At 43.8% G+C, this 25,336-nt stretch overlaps 1 protein-coding gene across 3 annotated transcripts; it reads left to right on the top strand.

Annotated features, from left to right (window-relative positions):
- The first annotated feature begins 4,712 nt into the window (after positions 1-4,712).
- On the top strand, positions 4,713-10,872 carry LOC123425602 (disease resistance protein Pik-2-like). 3 transcript variants are annotated; one of them, XR_006621865.1, is made up of 4 exons: positions 4,713-5,923; positions 6,019-6,678; positions 8,206-10,338; positions 10,492-10,872. XR_006621865.1 is itself a non-coding variant. In XM_045109292.1 (3 exons), exons 1-3 carry the CDS (start codon positions 4,811-4,813, stop codon positions 10,051-10,053), a joined length of 3,621 nt encoding a protein of 1,206 aa, XP_044965227.1. In that variant the 5' UTR covers positions 4,713-4,810; the 3' UTR covers positions 10,054-10,376. The 3 variants fall into 3 exon arrangements, 1 of the variants encoding a protein (XP_044965227.1); XR_006621864.1 differs by having other exon boundaries at positions 10,487-10,872; XM_045109292.1 differs by lacking the exon at positions 10,492-10,872 and having other exon boundaries at positions 8,206-10,376.
- Positions 10,873-25,336: the final 14,464 nt, after the last annotated feature.

Raw genomic sequence — 25,336 nt, 5'->3', positions numbered from 1 at the left:
TCGGTTTCCTCCGTCTCGATAGAGTTCCGCAAGCGTGTCAGAAAGTGAGGACCCGTTCGACTACGTCGGTTCGTCTGCTTCGCGGAGTCATTCTTCTTCCAAGCGGGATCTCAGGCAAGATGACCATTTCCCCAGATGCCATTACTATCATTGCCATGCTAGTATTACCGTTTCTATCGATTATGCGTCGTTGCCTACCACATGTTAAATATCAGCCTCTCAACAATGCTATGAAAAACTTCAACCTGTTCACAACCTAGCAAACCACTGATTGGCTATGTTACCGCTTGCTTGACCATGTGTTAGCGTTGCTAGTTGCAGGTGCAGTTGCTTCCATGTGATAACATGGGTTCCTTGTTATATCACCCTATTAAATGCTATTTAATTTAGTGCACCTATATACTTGGTAAAAGGTGGAAGGCTCGGTCTTTCTAGCCTGGTGTTTTGTTCCACCTTTGCCCCCTTAGTTTCAGCTACCGGTGTTATGTTCCATATTGAGCGCTCCTAACACGATCGGGATTGTTATGGGGACCCCCTTGATAATTCGTTTTAGATTAAAGCTGGTCTGGGAAGGCCCAACATTGGTACTATTTGCCCAACATAATAACTTTGATAATACTGAAAGCATAGGGCGTCATGAACCCGAGGAGTAATTTTACATAATACAGGGAGGGCCAGTGCTGACGGTGCTGGTCCAAAACAGAGCAGCTTACTAACGCTACCCGGGGCAACTCGGCGTTTGGCGTGGTAACCATCGCTCATCCGTCGTGTCCTGAGAACGAGATATGCGTCTCCTATCGGGATCGTCGACACGCCGGGCGGCCTTGCTGGATTAGTTTTACCTTTGACGAGATATCTTGTGCATCGGGATTCCGGTGATGCTTTGGGTAATCTCAGAGTTGAGGTTTTCCACTAAGGAGTCCGACGAGATCGCGAGTTTCGTGATCGAGGATTCCTATGCGGCTTGTGGTAATTTGTGATGGATTAGTTGGAGCACCCCTGCAGGGTTAAATCTTTCAGAAAGTCTTGCCCGCGGTTATGTGGCAACATGGAAACTTTCTTTGACACTGGTTCTAGACAACTTGAAGTTAACTTAACAAAAACTTGCCAACTGTGTGGGTAACCGAGACTGTCTCTTTCGTGAGTTCCTTCTCCGATCGAGGACACGGTGGGGTTATGTCTGACGTAGGTAGGTGTTCAGGATCATTCCTTTGATCATTAGTAGTCACGTCCACTATGCATAGATCTTCCCCCTCTTATTTCTTGTACTCGTAAGTTTAACCACCAAATATATGCTTAGCCGCTGCTGCAACCTCACCACTTAACCTTACCTCATCCATTAAGCTTTGCTAGTCTTGATACCTTTGAAAATGAGATTGGTGAGTCCCCTCTGGCTCACAGATTACTACAACACCATTTGCAGGTACAGGTAAAGGTTACTTGACGCGAGCGCGTTGATTGTTCATTTGGAGTTGCTTCTTCTTCCTCTTCTTCATCGATCTAGGATGGGTTTCAGGCCGGCAGCCTGGGATAGCAAGGATGGATGTCGTTCTTCTTTTCTCGTTTGTTTTCGTCCGTAGTCGGACCCTGCTCTTCTTCGTGATGATTATGTATTGTATTGTTGTGGCTCTGATGTAGCTTGTGGCGAGTGTAAGCCAATTCTATGTATCTCATCTTTTCAGTACATGTACTTGTAACGATATCCATTCTTGCGAAACGACGAGATGCGCTTCTATCCCCGACGAGGCCCCCGTGCCAAATTGAGGATAGGATCGCATCTTGGGCGTGACACAAAGTCCTTGTAATCCAATATAGTGGGCACATCACTAGTTAAAGTTTTGGCCTCTCCAAACCCACTTTTTTCAGTTTTAGCATTAGAATCATCACCCTCCAAGAAAACGGGTCACTCACCTCCAGTTACTTTATCATTAGTATTCAGAGAAGTAAATAAAAAATCAATAGGAGAAATGCCAATCATTTTAAGATCTTCATCATGGTTTCGATAAAAACCGAGTGGGAGAGTTTTTTTTAGGAATTCCCACTTAGCTTTCAACTTAGCATTCCTCTCCCTACTTTCATTCATAGATATTTGAATAGATTTAATTGTCTCATTAAAATCATGCTTGGGTGACAAAACATTACTTCTAAGAGTTTCTGCATCAAGAGCAATTATATCCTTGTTCTTAGCCAAAGTATCGAGCGTATGCATCTTTTCCTCTACCATCGTATTAAGAACTTTTTGAGAATTAATAAATTCTTTAATAGTGTTTTCAAGGTCGAAGGAGAATTTATTATTATTGATAGAATGATTTCCATAAGAATTGTCATAACCACTAGAAGGATTACCAGAATAAGGCCTAGCATTGAAATTACCCCTATAGGCATTGTTATTGAAATTATTTCGCGAGATAAAATCCACATCAATGGTATTATAATTTTGCTCAATCAAAGTAGACAAAGGCATGTCATTAATATCAACATGAGCATTTTTATTAGCAACCAAATTCATAAGAGCATCCAGTTTTTCACTCAAGGTAGCGATTTCCTTAATAGAATTTACCTTGTTACCACTTGGAGCTCTTTCGATATGCCATTAAGAATAGTTTGCCATGATGTTGTCCAGAAGTTTGAAGCTCTTTTGGTGTGCCACTAAAAATAGATTGCTACTTGACGAATATTTTTTCAGGAAAAAAATAGACGAAAAAACCATGCCTCTTGCAGAAGGAAAAAAAATTATGTTTTTTCGTTTCCGAGAGGCACGATCACGCCTCTCGAAAAAGCAAAATCGTGCATCTTGGGAAAGAAAAAACAAAAAACATGTTTTTTCGTTTTCGAGAAGCATTGTTGTGCCTTCCGCGGAAGCAAATTCGTGTTTCTCGTGGAAGCAAAACTGTGCCTCTCAAAAAGAAAAAAACAGAAAATACATTTTTTTTCGTTTATGAGAAGCACGACCATGCCTCAAGCGGAAGAAAATTCATACGTCTCGCGAAAGAAAAACATGCCCCACGAGAAGAAAAAAACTCTTTTTTTGTTGCCTCTTGCAGAAGCAAATCTGTGCCTCTTACGAAAAAAATCATGCCTCCTGAGAAAAAAACATGTTTTTATTTTTTTCATCTAAAAAGTAAGAAAGACAGTTGAAAAACCGAAACACCGAAAAAACACCAAAAAACATTCAAAAAGCCAAAAACTCGCGCGAAAAAATAAAATCCAAAGAAAACATCCTGAGTGCTACGTGACTGCGGCTGAAAATACGTTAAGTGACGACGCTTGAAAGTGACCTTGTAAGGCTTCCCAAGAAGGGCGCTCAGATAGTTGCTATTTCAAAAGTTCCAAAAGCTGCTACCCGATTTGATCTTTGGGTTTTTAGGCCAACTACAGCGCGCGACTTTATATTATCCGCCCGTGTGTGTTTGGGGCAAAACGGACACGCCACGCGGCCCAGTGCGCGGGCGCAAACGGACGTTTGTCCGTTTTTTGTCCGCTTTCGACCCATTCCCGACCCAAACTTGGTCCGGTTTTGTGTTGAAACGGAAAGCGCACGGACGCCGCACGGACAGGCGGGACGCGCGCGCGTGTCCTCCCCTGGCCCGCCCGTCGGTGGCACAAAGCAGCACGGCCTTCCCGTCCCCACGCCCCATTCCATTTCATTCCCCCCCCCAAAACCCTTCCACGCCCCGCCCACCACCCTCCCGCCATGGACGATCCCCGCCGAATTCTGGCGACCCGACCACCAAGGCGAAGAAGAAGAAGGCGCCTTAGGGCACGATGAAGCCGCGGTTGGAACTCACGCCGGAGAAGATCACAAAGCTGGACGCGGAATCGGCCAAGAGGCGGAACAGGCGGCAGAGGCGAAGAGGAAGGACGCCACGGCCGCGTACGCCATCGAGCTCGCTGAGGTGGAGGTCGCGCGATAGAAGGCCGATGCTCAAGAGAAGGAGGACATCGTTAGCAAAGCGCACACCCTCCTCATGACGGGGTTGTGCCGTCCGACGAGCTTCGCGGCTGCGCCCGTCGGTCCGATGAGCATAGGCTCGTCGGTCGTCCGGCCTCCGAAGTGCCCCTCCCCGACGTCGTCGACCACGCCATTGTTGCATGGTTTCCCTCTGCTAAGCTGCCAAGCCCAAACCCGTTTGTCGGGGTCGTCGGAAGTCAGCGTGATCACGTCGTCGATGCCGCGCCCCTCGTCCGTCATCGACCTAAACGTCACGCCGGGGTCCTGCGGCCGCCCGTCCATCGAGATGCAAAGAAAGCAAGCCCGACCCCCGTCTACGGCCATCATGTCGTCTCCCCACGTCCTGTTCGGCGAAATGCCAACACCGACGCCAACGGTCGAGGACCCTTTCTACGGTCAATTCATGAAGGATGTTATCTTCGAGGGCTGTGGTGAGGCCTTTCAGAAGGGTGGGCTGGGCGGGACCTTCGATGGCCTGAACTAGGGAGGCTGGCATGGTGAGCCGGCCGCTGGCTGTGTTGCCGACGAAAAACCTATTCTTTTGGAGGCCGGCTGTACTGCCGGTGAGGACTTGTAGGCTGGCTGTGTTGTCGACGTGATTTAGGGCCGCTTGCATTAACTATGGGCCGTGGCTATTTTAAATGTTTGTGTTCGAAAATGAGGCGAACAAGATGCGGTCAAGAATTTGTTGGCGCGTCATAGAATGTGGACAAAACAAACATCTCGAATGGGTAGTACGCTGGAGTTGGCCTGAGAATTCGGGCTATATGGGTTCGGGTTCGGGTTGGATTTTATGCCCATCTTGAAGAGCATAAGCTGCTTGACTGACTGTAAGCTTGGTAGGCAGGGGGCGGAGCCATGGCGGACCTTGTGGTGGGCATGGCCAAGTCGGTGGTGGATGGGGCGCTGACCAAGGCCCAGGTGGCGATCGAGGAGGAGTCCAAGCTGCGGCAGAGCGCACAGCGCAACCTGGTGTTCATCACCGGCGAGTTCCAGATGATGCAGGCCTTCCTCAACAACGCCGACAGCGACCGCCTGGAGAATCCGGTGGTGCGGACCTGGGTGCGGCAGATCCGCGACCTGGCCTACGACGTGGAGGACTGCATCGAGTTCGTCGTCCACCTCGACAAGAACAACAGCTGGTGGCTCCGCCTTCTCAACCCCGTGAGCTGGCTCCTCGCGCCCTGCCTGGATCTCGCGCCGCTGCCGCTCGACGAGGCGGTCGACGAGCTGGACCGGCTCAAGGCCATGGTGGAGGACGTGAGCAGCAGGAACACGCGCTACAACCTCATCAGCGACTCCGGCTCCAAGCCCGCCGCCGACAAGCACGACCCGGCTTCCTCCCGCGATGCCGTCGGTGGCGCAACGGCGTTCAACAGGCTCTTCGAGGCGGCGTTTAGAACCACCCTAAAAGGGGGTCTCACCCAGCTGCTCCCCAAGAAAGACCATGACCTTGGAGTCATCTCCATCTGGGGCACCGGCACCGGAGGCGGAGAAGATCTTGGGATGACATCCATCGCCTGGAAGGCCTACACTGATAAAGGGGCCTGCCAAAACTTCGTCTGTCGTGCCTGGGTGAAGTTGATGCATCCCTTCGATCCCCACCAGTTCGTCCGGTCTTTGACGGCCCAGTTCTACGCAAACTCTTCCTCTCCCGGTGAGGAACACGCGACCTCTGTAGGTGGTGTACAAGTCCTGATGAAGATGGATGCCATGCGAGGAGTAGAACCCCTCATGGATTTCGAGCAGCTTGTCATGAAAAATAGGTACCTCGTGGTGCTGGAGGACGTGTCCTCCATGGCAGACTGGGATGCTATCAGGAGGTTCTTTCCAAACATGAAGAATGGCAGCTGCATCATCTTGCCCACCAAGCAGTTCGAGGTAGCAAGCTCGACCGTTGGACATCCATACCAAGTGCTGCATCTCAACCAGCTATCAGCAGAGCACTCTATTTACGCTTTCTTTACAAAGGTAATTAATCCTAGCCAAAACCTCATCAGTTTTTGTTTCTACTGGTGAATGGACTAATTACACATTTCGTAACATATGTAATTACTTATGTTTAGGGATCTCGATATGATGTGGATCAAGGCAGGGAGATCAATAATGCACCCGCCAGCAAGAATGTATCAGTCGGCAACTGTAAGGAGGAAGCAGCCAAGAAGTGGATAAACAGGCATCCTCTGGTTGGACGCGAGTCGGAAATGAAGGATCTTGGTCTAAAGGTAATTATGGCACGGTCCAAGAGCTACCAAGTTATGTCCGTGTGGGGAATAGCTGGCGTTGGAAAATCAGCTCTCGTCATGAACATGTTCTGCGACAGAATTTGTAAAGGCATCCTATTCCAGAAGTATGGTTGGGTGGATGTATCACATCCTTTCAATTTATGGAACTTCTCTCGAATCTTACTTTCCAATCTTGGTTCTGAATATCTTCAAGCCGGTGAGACTGAGGACTTGTGTACGATGGGAAGCAGAAATCCCATTGTTGAGTGTCGTGAGATTCTGAAAAAGCATAGATGCCTGGTTGTTATTGATGGACTGCAGTCCACAGAAGAATGGGATCTCATAAAAGCTAACTTGGTGTCAGGGTCTCATCGTCAGAATGTTATCATCGCTGTTACAATTGAACAAGAAATGGCCTCTCATTGCCGTGGAGTTAAGGGAGAGCTCGTGTTTAATGTCAAAGGTTTGGAAGCTGACACAGCCTTTGAACTCTTCAAGAAGGTGCATTTTTCATAAAATTTAACTTAATTCTATTCATTTGACTTCCTTCTGTCCAGTTCCTTGTATGCATGTTTGTACGGAGTTACTTGACCACTCTCATCTTATTTTATTACGCATGTGCTATTGTTTTGTTGGGTACACTACGTGTGCTACATTGTTTTCATTTTTCTTAACATTTGTATTGTAGTATGTGGAATGCACTCCTTTTAAAAATACAAACTGGTAATCTATCAATCTACTTTGAATACTAAATTTCTGTCATGTTATGTATCTGACATATTAGAAACCTTAAAGCTCTCTTGTAATTTTAATGACTCCCTGAATTCACTGGAATGTGTTATCCATGTAGCGTTGATGTCGTTGCGGTCCCAAGCTAAGGGAACAGATCAGAGTCAAATTTTTTTTTTAAAAGAACAATGGATCACGTTGACGTTCCAGATACATATAACATGCCACATAATTCATATGTAACTTATATCTGCACTTGAGAAACAGTCATATATAGATCCTGCATAGCCTTGAAAGTACTGTGTGTGCCAAGATTCGCAGTATCATTCTCTATTTTATTTTCCCATATGTCATTGATTTTCAAGGAAAAAGTGTAAATACAACACTTCCTTTTTCTATCTGGTCACAAACCCTGTAATTTCTTTTAATTAGGCTAATTTGAACTCTTTGTACATATGCTATATACCTAAATAGTTTCACCCGCAAAAAAAATGTTGATACCCACTACATAAATATTTTTTCAACTATACAATAATCAAATACAATAGATAATATGCATTTTCAGTTTTTATTTGTATATTATTAATCCAAATATTAACGTTCCATACTACAAAATCACATTGAAAGATAATGCAACTTATTCCCTCGGCAACACGTGAGGTATCATCCACTCCCTCCGTTCCTAAATATAAGTCTTTTTAAAGATTCCACTATGGACTACATACGGATCAAAATGAATGAATCTATACTCTAAAGTATGTTCATATAAATCCGTATGTAATTCATAGTGGAATCTCTCCAAAGACTTATATTTCGGGACGGAGGAAGTAGCATATTAGTGATGTAGTAAATGTTTTTACTGTTTCCGTAAACAATTGATGATACTATATTTGGTGAAATGCTTGATTCTTCCATTTCTATGATCCCCATTTTTCTATGATTTTCTCACCGCACCTCGGATCTGCCACCATGTGTTTGTTTCAGGGAAGCCCGTGTAATACATGGGGTCACACCTGATATCCTTGATGTCTCCAAACTGTATTGTAGATAAGTTGAAGTATTTCTTTTTCTAGTTTGGTTACAGTAGGATGCTTGTGCTACCTAAATAGTGACATTACTCTCCTTTGTCTTTTTGACTTCATGGCATCATACATTCAAAATTAAGATATACTCCCTCTTTCCCAAAATAAGTGACGGAGGGAGTACAATGTGCATTATGTCTAGCAAACAATATGAAACTTCAGTGTATTTTACTTTGGCACTCTGACTGATGTGAATATAAATTTGTTGGAATTACAGGTATCCAAGAAGAGTGAAGTCGCAGAGCTACAAGAACTTACTTCACTATGTGGTGGACTTCCGAAAGTTATAGTTGAGGTAGCCGTCGTGTTCGCCAAAAATACAGATCGATGGAAACATACTCTTTCTACCAAAAATAAGTTCATGCTAGAGCTCGAGAACAACGGAGAGTTTGACAGTCTAAAGGGTCTGTTTGGTTGGATGAACTCGTACTTCCGCAACTGCCCAGATTCTCTCAAGCCATGTATCTTATATCTACCAATTTTCCCTCGAAACCACCTCATACGGCGGAGGCGACTAGTAAGGCGGTGGATTGCTGAGGGTTACTCCAGGGACAGCCATGAAGAATCTGCAGAGATGACTGGGGAGAAACAATTCTGTGACCTCATTAATCTGAGTATAATCCAGCAGGCATCTGCGTTGGGTTTGGGTGGCACAAGGATGGTCTCTTGCCAAGTCAATGGCTTCTTCCGTGAGTATATTGTCTCGCGCCAAATGGAAGAGAACCTTGTGTTTGAACTTAGGGGCAGTTGTGCCTTAACCACCCAACGCACAGGGCGTCACCTTGTGATATTAGAGAGCTGGGTCAGAGATAGAATTGTGTTCGAGAGCATTGACTTCTCACGCCTCCGGTCACTCACGGTGTTTGGGCTCTGGAAATCATTCTTCGTCTCTGAAAGTATGAGGCTTCTTCGGGTGCTTGATCTAGAGGGTGCATCAGAATTAGAGTATAGCGACCTCAAGAAGATTGTGAAGTTGATGTGTCGCCTCAAGTTCCTCTCACTGCGAGGATGCCATGAAATCTGCCATCTGCCGAGTTCAATAGGAGGTCTGAGGCAGCTCCAGACTCTTGATGTTAGACACACCTCCATAGTCACCCTGCCGGTGAACATCACCAAGTTAGAGAAACTGCAGTACATCCGTGCGGGAACCACTGCTCCAGCGAGTAAAGCACCAACACCACATCATTTAGTGCCCCAGCTGTCCCAGTGCTGCGGTGGTCGTCACCTGGTTGGCGTTGTGGTGCCTCCAGGGATTGGGAAACTGACGGCATTGCATACGCTTGGTGTTGTCAATGTCAGTGCTTCAGGGACAAAGGCCGTCCTAGAAGATCTCCATAAGCTCACCCATTTGCGCAAACTCGGAGTGTCTGGCATCAACAAGAATAACAGCAATGGGTTTTTCCGTGCAATCTCAGTTCTTGTCCATCTGGAATCACTGTCGGTGCGGCTCGAGGACAACAATCAAGGTTGTTTGAATGACGTACCGCTGCCTTTGAATGGCCTGAGGAGCCTTAAACTGCATGGGCTTGGAGACCGGTTGCCAAACTGGAGTGGGCAGCTCACTATGCTTGCAAAGATGGATTTGGAAATAGCCAAATTGATGGAAGATAATGTCTCCCCGCACTCGGAAGGTGCGCCGCCAGTAGGAAGAAGGAAACCAACGAGGGGTGTCATCAAGATCCTAAGCGAGCTGCCAGGATTATGTGTTCTACGTCTTCGTGTTGACCATCCTCAAGATAATCAGCTCGATTTGTCTGTCATTATGAATGACCTAGAGGAAGACTCTTTCAAGAAAATGAAGATCTTCGAGATTGCTTGCAGCTCCAGCTCAAAAGTTAGTTTTGGAGAAAAAACAATGAAGAAACTTGAGCAGCTGAAGGTCGACTGCTCTAGTGGCTCGTCCTTCTTAGGCCTGAACTATTTACTTGAACTGAAGGAAGTCTTGCTCAAGGGTTCCAGTGATGAAGCATTGAAGGCTGATCTCATCAACGTACTTGAGAACCACCCAAAGCAAAAGAAACCTGTTGTGAAGCTGGAGGAACTACCGAGGCCCTCTACATCCTGAGAGATTGAGAGTTCAAGGTGGTCATTAATCTTGTTGCTGGTTTAATCTTGTAGCACTGCATCTTAGTTGCACTGTTTTCAAATATCAAAGCTGGGGCTATATACGAACACAGCGGTCACATTAGGCACTTGGCAATTAGTTCTCCTAAGATTAGCGGGCGTCTTAAACAGCAACTAGAGACAGCAAGGAAATAGTAAATGAAGAGTTGAATTATTCAGTTGACATTTGCCATTTGGTCACCCCTCAACCTTCCATGACCATGAGTCTCGAGTGAAGGCCGCGAAGGTAAATGATGATTTTCTCCTGGTTTGGCCAGGTTCATATTTAAAGTGTGTTCTGAATGTTCAGAAGTTTCAGTCCTTTAATATACAACACTTGAACAAATATTATTTTCTTATTAGTTAAGTTTCTCACCTTTGTATATTTTTTCTAGAAAAGGAGGAGAGCTCCGGCCTCTGCATCGTGGTGATGCATGCAGCCATTTTATATAGACAAACAAGTTCAAACAAAGTGCAAGGTTCAACTGGAACACAAAGGCTCAAAAAAATAAATGAAAATTACATGCCATCCTTGGCCATATCTTTGGCCATATCAATCTCAGACTATGATTATACACCTAGCCTGTTAGTTTGCTGTCATCCATTCGGTTGAACATGGTTTGTGCTGCCGTCTCTCACCGGTTGCATCCAGTAACCAAACGCTCCCTGGACTCCGCAGACGTGAGTAACGACCATGTACGGATCCAAGCAATTGCTTTGTATATGACATGTAAGAAATTGTTGAAGCTGTTGTTGTAAAAAAATCGTATCATTCTTGTTATTTCATATAGCCCATAAAAATGCACATACCCTATCCAAATGTGCGTAGTTGTGTTGGCTTCCACCCGTTGAGCCACGTCCCAAATAACATGTTCATACTTAATAAAGTGTTATAGTACGTCATAAAAGTCTAGCCAAAGGACATTTGAGAAAAAGGTGTCTGATTGATTCGTTGTTGTCACAAAAACATAATCTAGGATTACCGACCCATCTTCTTTTAATCAAATTATCTTTCATTAGTATTACCCCTTTATGAAGAAACCACATGAAAATCTTGATTTTCAGTGGTACTTTAATTTTTAAAATTTGTGAAGAGATGGAATTGTTCCGGTATTAATAAGGTGTGCATACATTGATTTCACTAAAAAACTATCACTTGTAGTTAATTTTCATTGGATAGTGTGTGGTTGGCCGTTCTCCTATCAGGGACCTCCTAAATTGAATATTAATAGGAGTTGTCTGCAAAATTGTAGCGACATAAGCTTTTTTACATCGCACAATATTATATAATATCGGATACTGCGTAGATTGTGGTGTCTCTCCTAACCACGTATCTTCCCAAAATCTGGTCATGTTAGCATTGCCTACGTGAAACTTCACCCTATGAAAGAAGGCTTCTTTTGTCTTTATTAAGCCTTTTCAGAATGGTGAATCCGAACGTTTCACTGTAACTTAAGCCAGCGTTTTGGTTTGTAGGTACTTATTATGTAAAATTTGTACCCACATTCCTTTCGTCCTCACCGACAATCTATAAATCCATTTGCTTAACAAGAAAATGTTTTTAATCTGTAAATCTTCTATCCCTAACCCGCCCTGCTCTTTCGATCTGCACATCATGTCCCATTTGGCAAGTCTGTATTTCTTCTTACTCTCATCATTTTGCCAAAAAAACCGAGATCGGTAAAAGTCAAGTCTTTTTCGTACCCCTACTGGTATCTCGAAAAAGGATAGTAGAAACATAGGTAGGCTTGTCAACACTGAGTTGATAAGCACTAGCCGGCCCCCATATGACATAAGTTTTCGCTTTCAGCAACTTAATCTTTTTTCAAACCGATCCTCTATGCATTTTCATTCCTGATTTGTTAGTTTCCGGTGATGGATAGGAATAACCAAGTAAGTAAACGGTAAAGAGCCCATCTCACAACCGAATAATTGCTTGTATGCTTCTTGTTCTTCCTTAGCTCGCCCAAAGCAGAACAATTCGTTTTTCTTAAAGTTAATCTTTAGTCCCGAGAGTTGTTCGAACAAGCATAGTATTAACTTCATATTTCTAGCTTTGGCAATGTCATGTTCCATAAAAATGATTGTGTCGTCTGCATATTGTAAGATGGACACCCCGCCATCCACCAAATGTGGAACCAGTCCCCCAATAAGAGTGTTCTCCTTAGCTCATCCTATGAGAGCAGTCAACATATCAGTCACTATGTTGAATAAAATTGGGGACATCGAATCTCCCTGTCTTAATCCTTTGTAGGGTTGGAAATAATGACCCATGTCATCATTCATCTTTATCCCTACACCACCCTTTTGAATAAAGGTATCTACCTGCGCCCTCCAGGCTTCATTGAACCCTTTCATGCGCAAGGCTTGTTGTAAGAAAGGCCATTTAACTTTGTCATATGCCTTTTCGAAATCCACCTTAAAATTACTCCATCTAATTTCTTAGAGCGAATTTCGTGGAGCATCTCATGGAGTACCACAGCCCCTTCTAGGGTGTGTCTATCGAACATTGAGAAAACATATCGGTCTTAATTGCTCAATGCGAATGGCCCCTTCCTTCTTTGGTAATAATGTGATTGTGCCAAAGTTTAAGTGAAATAGTTGTAACTGCCAGTTAACTAGATCATGGAACAAGGACATAAGGTCGCCCTTGATAATATGTCAACACCGTTTGTAAAACTCAGTTGGGAACCCATCTAGTCCAGGAGCCTTATTTTGTTTCATTTGCATGATTGCTTCAAACACCTATTTCTCGGTAAACGGAGCTGAAAGCACCTCATTCTCATTATCATTGAGATGAGGGATATCCTGTGTTACGCTTTCATCTAGCGGTACAGAATTAGCTTCGGTGGCTCCAAATAATCTTTTATAGTAATCTGAGATACACAATTTGAGGTTCTCATGCCCAATAATTGTAGCCTCATCCTGTTCAAGCTACATTTTTTTTCATTATTTGTTTACCATTAGCTATCATGTGGAAGAATTGTGTATTGCCGTCTCCGTAAACGACCGTAGACACTTTAGCTCTTAGTGCCCACTTAATTTCTTCCTCTCGAAGTAACGTACGAAGCTTCTCCTCGGCCTCATATTTACTACTCCGATCAACATTATTTAGCGGTGATATTTCATCTTTCAACTCAAAATCATTAATTAGTTGAATAAGTTTTTCTTTTTCAACTCTATATAACCCACTTTGATTCTTAGCCCAACCCCTTAAGAATTGTCGCAAATGTCTGATTTTGTTTTGCCATCTATCCACACTAGAGTTCCCACCGACCCCTTTAGCCCATTCACTAGCTATTAGGTCCAGAAATCCTTCTCTCTCAAACAGCCTATTTCAAAAGAGAAGATATTGTTGTTGCCCACATGTGTCGCTGATACGTCCATTTTGCATCATGTTTTCATGTTGATATTTATCGCTTCTTGGGCTGTTATTTCACTTCACGGTACAATAGTTATGCCTTTTCTATCTTATTTTGCAAGGCTTACATGAAGAGGGAGAATGACGACAACTGGAATTCTGGCCTGAAAGTGGAGCAAAGTTGAGATACCTATTTTGCGCAACTCCAAATGCCGTAAAAATCAACGAGGATTTTTTTTTCGGAATTATAAAAAATACTGGGCCGAAGAAGCGCCAGAGGGGCACCAACAGGTGGCCACAAGCCTGCACGGCGCAGCCACCCCACCAGGCCGCGCCATGAGGGCTTGTGGGCAGCCTGCTGGCCCACTGGCCCCCTCTTTTTCTATATGAAGGGTTTCATCCAGGAAAAAAATCAGGGAGGAGCTTTTTCGTGGATTCGCCGCCGCCACGAGGCGGAACTTGAGCAGAACAAATCTAGAGCTCCGGCAGGACGATCCTGCCGGGGAAACTTCCCTCCCGGAGGGGGAAATCGTCGCCATCGTCATCACCACCACTCCTCTCATCGGAGGGGACTCGTCACCATCAACATCTTCGTCAGCACCATCTCATCTCCAAACCCTAGTTCATCACTTGTAACCAATCTCCGTCTCGCGACTCCGATTGGTACTTGTAAGGTTGCTAGTAGTGTTGATTACTCTTTGTAGTTGATGCTAGTTGGATTACTTGGTGGAAGAGTTTATGTTCAGATCCTTGATGCTACTCATTACCTCTCTGGTCATGAATATGATTATGCTTTGTGAGTAGTTACTTTTGTTCTTGAGGACATGGGATAAGTCATGCTAATAGTAGTCATGTGAGTTTGGTATTCGTTCGGTAATTTGATATGTTGTATGTTGTTTTTCCTCTAGTGGTGTTATGTGAACGTCCACTACATAACACTTCACCATTATTTGGGCCTATAGGAAGGCATTGGGAAGTAGTAAGTAGATGATGGGTTGCTAGAGTGACAGAAGCTTAAACCCTAGTTTATGCGTTGCTTCATAAGGGGTTGATTTGGACCCACTAGTTTAATGCTATGGTTAGACTTTGTCTTAATTCTTCTTTCGTAGTTGCGGATGCTTGCGAGAGGGGTTAATCATAAGTGGGATGCTTGTCAAAGTAAGGGCAGTACCCAAGCGCCGGTTCACCCACATATCAAACTATCAAAGTAACGAACGCGAATCATATGAACATGATGAAAACTAGCATGACAGAAATTCCCGTGTGTCCTCGGGAGCGTTTTTCCTCCTATAAGACTTTGTCCAGGCTTGTCCCTTGCTACAAAAGGGATTGGGCCACTTTGCTGCACCGTTGCTACTTTTGTTACTTGTTGCTTGCTACGAATCATCTCACCACACAATCACTTGTTATCGACAATTTCAGTGCCTGCAGATTTTACCTTGCTGAAAACCACTTGTCAGATCCTTCTGCTCCTCGTTGGGTTCGACACTCTTACTTATCGAAAGGACTACGATTGATCCCTTATACTTGTGGGTCATCAAGACACTTTTCTGGCGCCGTTGCCGGGGAGTGAAGTGCCTTTGGTAAGTGGAACTTGGTAAGGAAACATTCATATAGTGTGCTGAAATTTATTGTCACTTGTCACTATGGATCCTAATCCTTTGAGGGGCTTGTTCGGGGTTTCTTCACCTCGAACGGAAGCACAAAGAGTTGCTCCTCAACCTGCTGCACCTACTGAAAATATTTGCTTTGAATTTCCTTCGGGTATGCTTGAGAAACTGCTGGCTAATCCTTTTATAGGAGATGGAACATCACATCGAGACTTGCATCTAATCTACGTAGATGAAGTTTGTGGTTTATTTAAGCTTGCAGGTTTGCCCGAGGATGAGGTCAAGAAGAAGGTCTTTCCTTTATCTTTGAAGGATAAGGCGTTGACATGGTATAGGCTATGTGATGATACTGGATCATGGGACTACAATCGAGAAAGCACCGCTCAAGCTTGGGGGAGGCTTAAATAAATGTTATATTCATGCCCCAATCATGAACTCTCGAGAGAAATTATCATTCAGAACTTCTATGCTCGGCTTTCTCATGATGATCGCACCATACTTGACACTTCTTGTACCAGTTCTTTTATGAAGAGAGATATTGACTTCAAATGGAATTTATTGGAGAGAATTAAACGCAACTCTGAAGATTGGGAGCTTGAAGAAGGTAAGGAGTCAGGTATGAATTTCACGTTTGATTGCGCTAAATCCTTTGTCGAGACAAATACCTTTAGTGATTTTAGCGCTAAGTATGGACTTGACTCTGAGATAGTAGCTTCATTGTGTGAATCATTTGCTGCTCATATTGATCTCCCCAAAGAGAAGTGGTTTAAATACCATCCTCCTTTAGAAGCCAATGTAGTTAAACCCACTCCAGTTGAAGAGAAAGTCATTGCCTATAATGATCCTGTTGTTCCCAGTGCTTACATTGAGAAAACACCTTTCCCTGTTAGGATAAAGGATCATTCTAAAGCTTCAACTGTGATATGTAGAGGCTATATTAGAAGAGCTACACCCCCTGAGCAAATTAGAGTTGAACCTAGCATTGCTATTATCAAAGATCTTCTGTCCGACGATGTTGAGGGACATAATATTCACTTCTATGAAGATGCTGCTAGAATTGATAAACCTCACGTTAGAGACAAACATAGGCCTGTTGTTGGCATACCTGTTGTTTCTTTTAAGATAGGAGATCATTGTTATCATGGTTTATGTGACGTGGGTGCTAGTGTTAGTGCAATACCTCAATCCTTATATGATGAAATCAAAGACGAGATTGCACCTGTTGAGATAGAGCCTATTGATGTCACTATTCAGCTTGCCAATAGAGATACTATCTGCCCTGTGGGAATTTTTAGGGATGTTGAAGTCTTGTGTGGTAAAACGAAGTATCTTGCTGATTTCCTCGTTCTTGCTACCGCACAAGATAGCTTTTGTCCCATCATATTTGGTAGACCTTTTCTCAATACTTCCAATGCTCATATTGATTGTGAGAAGCAAACTTTCACTGTTGGCTTTGAAGGTGTGTCACATGAGTTCAATTTCTCTAAGTTTGGTAGACAACCTCATGAAAAGGAGTTGCCTAGTAGGGATGAGACTATTGCCTTAGCTTCTATTGCCGTGCCTCCTACTGACCCCTTAGAGAAATACTTGCTTGAGCATGAAAATGATATGCATATGGATGAAAGGGATGAGAAAGATAGAATTGTCTTAGAACAATATCCTATCCTTAAGAATAATCTGCATGTTGAACTGCTTGGGGATCCACCCCCACCAAAGGGTGATCCTGTGTTCGAGCTTAAATAGTTGCCTGATACTCTTAAGTATGCCTATCTTGATGAAAAAGAGATATATCCTGTTATAATTAGTGCTAGCCTCTCAGAGCATGACGAAAAGAAGTTACTAAAAACTCTAAGGAAGCACCGTGCTGCTATTGGATATACTCTTGATGATCTTAAGGGCATTAGTCCTACCCTATGCGAGCACAAGATTAAAACTGATCCTGATTCTAAACCAGTTGCTGATCATCAAAGGAGATTAAATCCTAAGATGAAAGAGGTAGTAAGAAAAGAAATACTAAAGCTCCTGGAAGCGGGTATTATCTATCCTGTTGCTCATAGCGATTGGGTGAGTCCGGTGCATTGCGTCCCTAAGAAGGGAGGCATTACCGTTGTCCCTAATGACAAGGATGAATTGATCCCACAGAGGATTATTACTGGCTATAGGATGGTGATCGATTTTAGGAAACTGAATAAAGCCACTAGGAAAGATCATTACCCTTTGCCTTTTATCGACCAAATGCTAGAAAGGCTGTCTAAACACACACACTTCTGCTTTCTAGACGGTTATTCTGGTTTCTCCCAAATACCAGTTGCACAATCTGATCAGGAGGAAACCACTTTTACCTGCCCTTTCGGTACCTTTTCTTATAGACGTATGCCTTTTGGCTTATGTAATGCACCTTCCACCTTTCAAAGATGTATGATGGCTATATTCTCTGACTTTTGTGAAAAGATTGTTGAGGTTTTCATGGATGACTTTTCCGTTTACGGGTCTTCTTTTGATGATTGCCTTAGCAACCTTGATCGAGTCTTACAGAGATGTAAAGACACCAATCTTGTCTTGAATTGGGAGAAGTGCCACTTTATGGTTAATGAAGGCATCATCTTAGGACATAAAATTTCTGAAAGAGGTGTTGAAGTTGATAAAGCTAAGGTTGATGCAATCGAGAAAATGCCATACCCCACAGATATCAAAGGTATAAGAAGTTTCCTTGGTCATGCTGGTTTCTATAGAAGGTTCATTAAAGACTTCTCTAAGATTTCTAGGCCTCTTACCAATCTCTTGCAAAAGGATATTCCTTTTGTTTTTGACGATGATTGTGAGGAAGCCTTCGAAATACTTAAGAGGGCTTTGATAACTGCACCTATTGTTCAACCACCTGATTGGAACCTACCTATTGAGATCATGTGTGATGCTAGTGATTATGCTGTTGGTGCTGTTCTAGGGAAAAGAGTTGATAAGAAGTTGAATGTCATTCACTATGCTAGTAAAACCCTAGACAGTGCCGAGAGAAACTATGCTACTACGGAGAAGGAGTTTTTAGCAGTCGTGTTTGCATGTGTAAAGTTCAGGTCTTACATAGTTGATTCCAAAGTCACTATTCACACTGATCATGCTGCTATTAAGTACCTCATGGAGAAGAAAGACGCTAAACCTAGACTTATCAGATGGGTTCTCTTGCTACAAGAATTTGATTTGCACGTTGTCGACAGAAAGGGTGCTGATAGCCCAGTAGCAGATAACTTGTCTAGGTTGGAGAACGTTCTTGATGACCCACAACCTATTGATGATAGCTTCCCGGTGAGCAACTGAATGTCATCAATGCTTCACGTAGTGCACCGTGGTATGCTGATTATGCAAACTATATCGTTGCCAAATACATACCACCTAGTTTAACGTACCAGCAAAAGAAGAAATTCTTCTTTGACTTGAGACATTACTTTTGGGATGATCCTCACCTTTATAAGGAAGGAGTAGATGGTGTTATTAGACGTTGTGTACCTGAACATGAACAGGGACAGGTCCTACAGAAGTGTCACTCTGAGGCCTACGGAGGACACCATGCGGGAGATAGAACTGCACACAAGGTATTGCAATCAGGTTTCTATTGGCCCACTCTCTTCAAGGATGCCCGTAAGTTTGTCTTGTCTTGTGACGAATGTCAAATAATAGGTAATATTAGCAAACGTCAGGAAATGCCTATGAACTATTCACTTGTCATTGAACCATTTGATGTCTGGGGCTTTGATTATATGGGACCTTTTCCAAAATCCAACGGGTATACTCATATCCTAGTTGCTGTTGATTACCTCACTAAGCGGGTAGAAGCTATCCCCACTAGTAGTGCTGATCACAACACCTCTATCAGGATGCTGAAAGAAGTTATCTTCCCTAGATTTGGAGTCCCTAGATATCTAATGACCGACGGTGGTTCACACTTCATTCATGGTGCTTTCCATAAAACGCTTGCTAAGTACGATGTCAACCATAGAATTGCGTCTCCCTATCACCCTCAGTCCAGTGGTCTAGTAGAGCTAAGTAATAGAGAGATTAAACTGATTCTGCAAAAGACTGTCAACAGATCTAGAAAGAATTGGTCTAAGAAGCTCGATGATGCACTGTGGGCTTATAGAACTGCCTATAAGAATCCCATGGGCATGTCTCCGTACCAAATGGTGTACGGTAAAGCATGTCATTTACCTCTTGAGCTAGAGCATAAAGCTTATTGGGCAATCAAAGATCTCAACTTTGATTTCAAACTTGTCGGTGAGAAGAGGTTATTTGATATTAGCTCGCTTGATGAGTGGAGAACTCAGGCATATGAGAATGCCAAGCTGTTCAAAGAGAAGGTTAAGAGGTGGCATGATAAGAGGATACAAAAGCGTGAGTTCAATGTAGGTGATTATGTCTTGCTATATAACTCTCGTTTAAGATTCTTTGCAGGCAAGCTTCTCTCTAAATGGGAAGGTCCCTATGTTGTTGAGGAAGTATATCGTTCCGGTGCTATCAAGTTCAACAACACGGAAGGTAATTGTCCGAGAGTGGTAAATGGGCATAGAATCAAGCATTATATCTCAGGTACTCCCATAAATGTTGAAAGCAATATTATCAATACCATAACTCCGGAAGAATACCTAAGGGATATTTATCAGCCTGTTTCAGACTCCGAAAATGAAGAGGTATGTGATTCGGTAAGAAAACATAGTCCAAAACTTTTCCAGTAGAATTTTTCTCCGTTTTGGAATATTTGAAAAAAATACAAAAATTGGAAGTAGTCCGGAAAGTGCGCGAGGAGGCGACAAGCCTGCACGGTGCGGGCCCACCCCTGGCCGCGCCATGAGGGCTTGTGACCACCTCGTGCGCCTCCCGGACTCCATTTTCGTACGGGGTACTCCTTCTGGTCTGAAAAAATCATTATATATACTCCCGTTTGGTCTGATCCTCGTATCACGCAGATTTCCTCTGTTTTTCGTTTCGAGCCTGTTTTCTGCCGCAGATTTAGAGCAAGATGTCGTCTCAGGAATCTGTGGGGGAGAACAATCTCCCCCAAGTTTATGGAGAAGCAAGTGCTGATCTGAAAAGGATGGAGGTCATGGAGGCTAAGGAAAGGCTACCTAAAGAAACCAAGGAGAGGAATCAGGCGTGGGACGAAGTGCAATCTGTGCTCAACAGGGAAGAAGTTGAAGAAGTGGATTTCCTCCAACCCTACCTCCACCTACTGTCTCCATCCTTGATTGAACTCTTGAGGTTTTGTGAAACAACTCGTGCTCGCAATACTTGTCTCACTCGTGAAGTTGTTTTGCTGGAAAAACATATCGCAGATCTCCAAGGTATAAATCAAAGATTAATGGCCCTCTTGGAGTCAAAGATTGCAACAACTCCTCCACCATCACCACCAAAGGAAGACAACTGAGCATTGGTATGGGCAATCCCCTTGGCTTGTGCCAAGCTTGGGGGAGTTGCCCCGGTATCGTATCACCATCACATCTTTTGCCTTTACCTTTGTTTTAGTTTTCCTTTTCAGTTTTCTCTTTCTCTAGTAGATTAAAAGTCTTAGTGTTTTAGTCTTGAGTTTTGCTTTGTGTCACCCCCGATGTATTCGAGCTCGTGAGCCATACAATAAAGAGTGTCTTAGTTGAAGGGCTTTGCCTCTTGCCAGGATCAAAAGAGTGAGAATAGAACAAAAGCATGAAAGATCATGTAATGATCTTATGGGAAGTGATGGCTTCACATATAAAAATAATGAGGATTGAAACTTGTTGAGGGTAGGCAAACGTAGACCTTGGTCATGGTTGCAATTAATAGGAAGTGATAAATAAGGAGAGGTTCACATATAAATATATCATCTCTGACACCACTATGATTGTGAACACTCACTAAACTATTGCATGCCTAGAAGTAGATGTTGGAAAAGGAAGACAACATAATGAATTGTGTTTGCTTGGCTCCGAACAATGTTATATGATTAGAGATCCCTTAGCATGTGACGATTGCTTCCACCTCACGTTAGCCAAACCTCCCGCACTAAGTAGAGATACTACTTGTGCATCCATAAACCATCAACCCATTTTTGCCATGAGTGTCCACCATACCTACCTATGGATTGAATAAGATCCCTCAAGTAAGTTGTCATTGGTGCAAGCAATAAAAAATGCTCTCTAATATGTATGATCTATTAGTGTGTGGAAAATAAGCTTTGTACGAACCTGTGATGAGGAAGACATAAAAGCGACAGACTACATAATAAAGTTCTTTATCACAGGAGGCAATATAAAGTGACGTTCCTCCGCACTAAGAGGACAAGCATCCAAACCTCAAAAGCGCATGACAACCTCTGCTTCCCTCTGCGAAGGGCCTATCTTGTACCTTTACTTTTTGCCCTTGAAAGAGTCATGGTGATCTTCACCAATTCCCTATTTCGCCTTTGTCTTGGCTAATGTCATATGCTTGGGAATGATCTCTATTCATATGTCAACTTGGAGGTAAGTATTGATGAAATATTATTGTTGACATTACCCTTGAGGTAAGTAGTTGGGAGACAAAACTATAAGCCCCTATCTTTCTCTGTGTCCAGCTGAAACTTTGATCTCATGAGTACCACGTGAGTTATAGCAATTATAGAGAATGAAAGAATGATTGAGTATGTGGATTTGCTTTACAAGCTCTTATTTGACTCTTTCTGATGTTATGATAAATTGCAATTGCTCCAATGACTAAAGGCTATCGGTTGTTACTTCTCGGTAACGTTCTTGATCCATGCTTTACTTTGTGAAGAAATTATCACTTTAGCATGAGAGATTATATGTGGGTATTGCTGTTCTGATCATGATCATGATGCATGCATGTTCGTATCTTGTTTTGTCGACACCTCTCTCCCTAAACATGTGGACATATTTATTGAGCTAGGCTTTTGCTTGAGGACAAGCGAGGTCTAAGCATGGGGGAGTTGATACGTCCATTTTGCATCATGTTTTCATGTTGATATTTATCGCTTCTTGGACTGTTATTTCACTTCACGGTACAATACTTTTGCCTTTTCTCTCTTATTTTGCAAGGTTTACATGAAGAGGGAGAATGTCGGCAACTGGAATTCTGGCCTGAAAGTGGAGCACAGTTGAGATACCTATTCTGCCAACTCCAAACGCCGTAAAAATCAACGAGGATTTTTTTCCGGATTTATAAAAAATACTAGGATGAAGAATCGCCAGAGGGGCGCCAGCAGGTGGCCACAAACCTGCACGGCGCGGCCACCCCCAGGCTGCGCCATGAGGGCTTGTGGGAAGCCTGCTGGCCCACTGGCCCCCCTCTTTTGCTATATGAAGGGTTTCGTCCAGGAAAAAATCAGGGAGGAGCTTTTTCGTGGATTCGCCGACGCCACGAGGTGGAACTTGAGCAGAACCAATCTAGAGCTCCGGCAGGACGATCCTGCCGGGGAAACTTCCCTCCCGGAGAGGGAAAATCGCCGCCATCATCATCACCAACACTCCTCTCATCGGTGGGGACTCGTCACCATCAACATCTTCATCAGCACCATCTCATCTCCAAACCCTATTTCATCACTTGTAACCAATCTCCGTCTCGCGACTCCGATTGGTACTTGTAAGGTTGCTAGTAGTGTTGATTACTATTTGTAGTTGATGCTAGTTGGATTACTTGGTGGAAGAGTTTACGTTCAGATCCTTGATGCTACTCATTACCTCTCTGGTCATGAATATGATTATGCTTTGTGAGTAGTTACTTTTGTTCCTCAGGACATGGGATAAGTCATGCTAATAGTAGTCATGTGAGTTTGGTATTCGTTCGGTAATTTGATATGTTGTATGTTGTTTTTCCTCTAGTGGTGTTATGTGAACGTCCACTACATAACACTTCACCATTATTTGGGCCTAGAGGAAGGCATTGGGAAGTAGTAAGTAGATGATCGGTTGCTAGAGTGACAGAAGCTTAAACCCTAGTTTATGCGTTGCTTCGTAAGGGGCTGATTTGGATCCACTAGTTTAATGCTATGGTTAGACTTTGTCTTAATTCTTCTTTCGTATTTGCGGATGCTTGCGAGAGGGGTTAATCATAAGTGGGATGCTTGTCAAAGTAAGGGCAGTACCCAAGCGCCGGTCCACCCACATATCAAACTATCAAAGTAACGAACACGAATCATATGAACATGATGAAAACTAGCATGACACAAATTCCCGTGTGTCCTCTGAAAGTGCATGCTATGCCCCTAATCGACTTTTGGTGTTAATGACAACACATACATAGGAAACTAATCCTATTTGTTAAGTGTATCTCAAGATGGCAAGTACTTTAGTAGATTGAGAATTATGTGCCAAAGGTGGTCTGAGAAGATCGGGATTTATATTTCAAGAAGGCTCGGGATTGAGAAAAGATGATGTAGACTATCCTTTTGAGTTTACTATTATTGAGTATAGGGATCCCGCACTATTAAGAGGGGATCACAGGTTTTGCGATGAACTTGCTCATACCACATTTTCACTATCCTACCCAATACCACATATTCTCTACTCTGTTCCTATCTCAAAACAAGTCTATTGCCTCGGACTTCCGGCTCCCTCCGGACGTCCGAGGGCCGGACGACCGGCAGGCTTCAGAAATCCGGAGCCCTCCACAAGAAGAAATTGAGTCATGTAACTCGGATTTCCGGCTCCCTCCGGACATCCGAGGACCGGACGTCCGACCAGCTTCAGAAATCCAGAGCCCTGCACCAGAAGAACAAGAGCTCTATAACTCGGATTTCCGGCTCCCTCCGAACGTCCGAGGCCCGGACGTCCGTCCCCTTTCGGAAATCCGGAACCTCCCACCAGAAGAAGTTGAGTCGAATAACTCGGATTTCCGGTCTTCTCCGGACGTCCGGTCGCTGTTCAGTTCACAGGTGTTCCAGTCATATCTACAGCCCTCGGACGACCGACCCCTGTCGGACGTCCGACCCCTTGCGGACGCCCGGACTTCCGGAAACTGCCGGACGCCCGGACCCTGTGTGACTTAAAGTGTCCCCAACGGCTGTTTTACACTCCCCACTAGATATACCCCTCTCCCACTTCGTGAGAGGGTGTCCAACACAGCTAGAACACATCCAAGAACACCTTTCTTCTCACTCACTCTTTTCTACACCAAATCTTAGATCCCAAGAGCATTTGTGAGTCCCTTTGAGTGTTGTTCCAATCAAAAGATAGATCGCCTCCCTCTCCTCCTTCCCACCAAAGTGATTTGTGATTTGAGAAAGTTTTGAGCAATCCCCGTGATCTTGTTACTCTTGGAGGTTGGAGACTCCTAGGCGGTAGGAGTCTTCGGAGAGGAATCAAACCATTGTGATTTCCCCCGGAAAGTTTGTGAAGGTTTGGAAGCCACCTCAAGGCTTACCACTAGTGGTTGAGAAACGCCTTCGTGGAGTTATCTCAAAGGGAGAATAGGGTGAGCCTTCGTGGTGTTGGTGTGCCTTCATGGTAACATCCGCCCCTCTAACGGTGACGTAACTTCCCTCCAAGGAAGTGAACATCGGGATACATCCTTGTCTCTCTTGGAATTTCGGTTATTCCTAACCCTAACTCTCTACTTGTGTTAATCCTTATTACGTACTTGTATTTGATTATTGTTTACCGCTTGCCTTACTTCACTCTAAATAGCTTACTCCTTGTCATAGCAATTATTAGGCCTACACTCATATTCCGCACTTTTGCCTAAAATTGCTAAGTAATTATTAAAATTTGGAACTGTACCTATTCACCCCCCTCTAGGTCCATCTCGATCCTTTTCATCCTCGGGAGCGTTTTTTCCTCCTATAAGACTTTGTCCAGGCTTGTCCCTTGCTACAAAAGGGATTGGGACACTTTGCTGCACCGTTGCTACTTTTGTTACTTGTTGCTTGCTACGAATCATCTCACCACACAATCACTTGTTACCGACAATTTTAGTGCCTGCAGATTTTACCTTGCTGAAAACCACTTGTCAGATCCTTCTGCTCCTCGTTGGATTCGACACTCTTACTTATCGAAAGGACTACGCTTGATCCCCTATACTTGTGGGTCATGAGTCGCCTCCCCTTAATCAACCAAAAGTGGCGTGTGATCAGAAATAGCTCGCTGTAATGCTTGGACCACTACAAGCGGGAACTTCTGTTCCCACTTTACACTGGTCAATACCCTATCCAACTTCTCATATGTTGGAATAGGTAAATTGTCCGCCCATGTATATTGTCTCCTAGTGAGATCAATTTCCCTAAGGTCAAGACTCTCAATAATCATGTTAAACATGTATGA

Source organism: Hordeum vulgare, chromosome 2H (genome assembly GCF_904849725.1).
Source record: "Hordeum vulgare subsp. vulgare chromosome 2H, MorexV3_pseudomolecules_assembly, whole genome shotgun sequence".
NCBI lineage: Eukaryota > Viridiplantae > Streptophyta > Magnoliopsida > Poales > Poaceae > Hordeum > Hordeum vulgare.
Note: the sequence above shows the minus strand (reverse complement) of the source record. Positions and strands in the feature narration are given on the sequence as shown.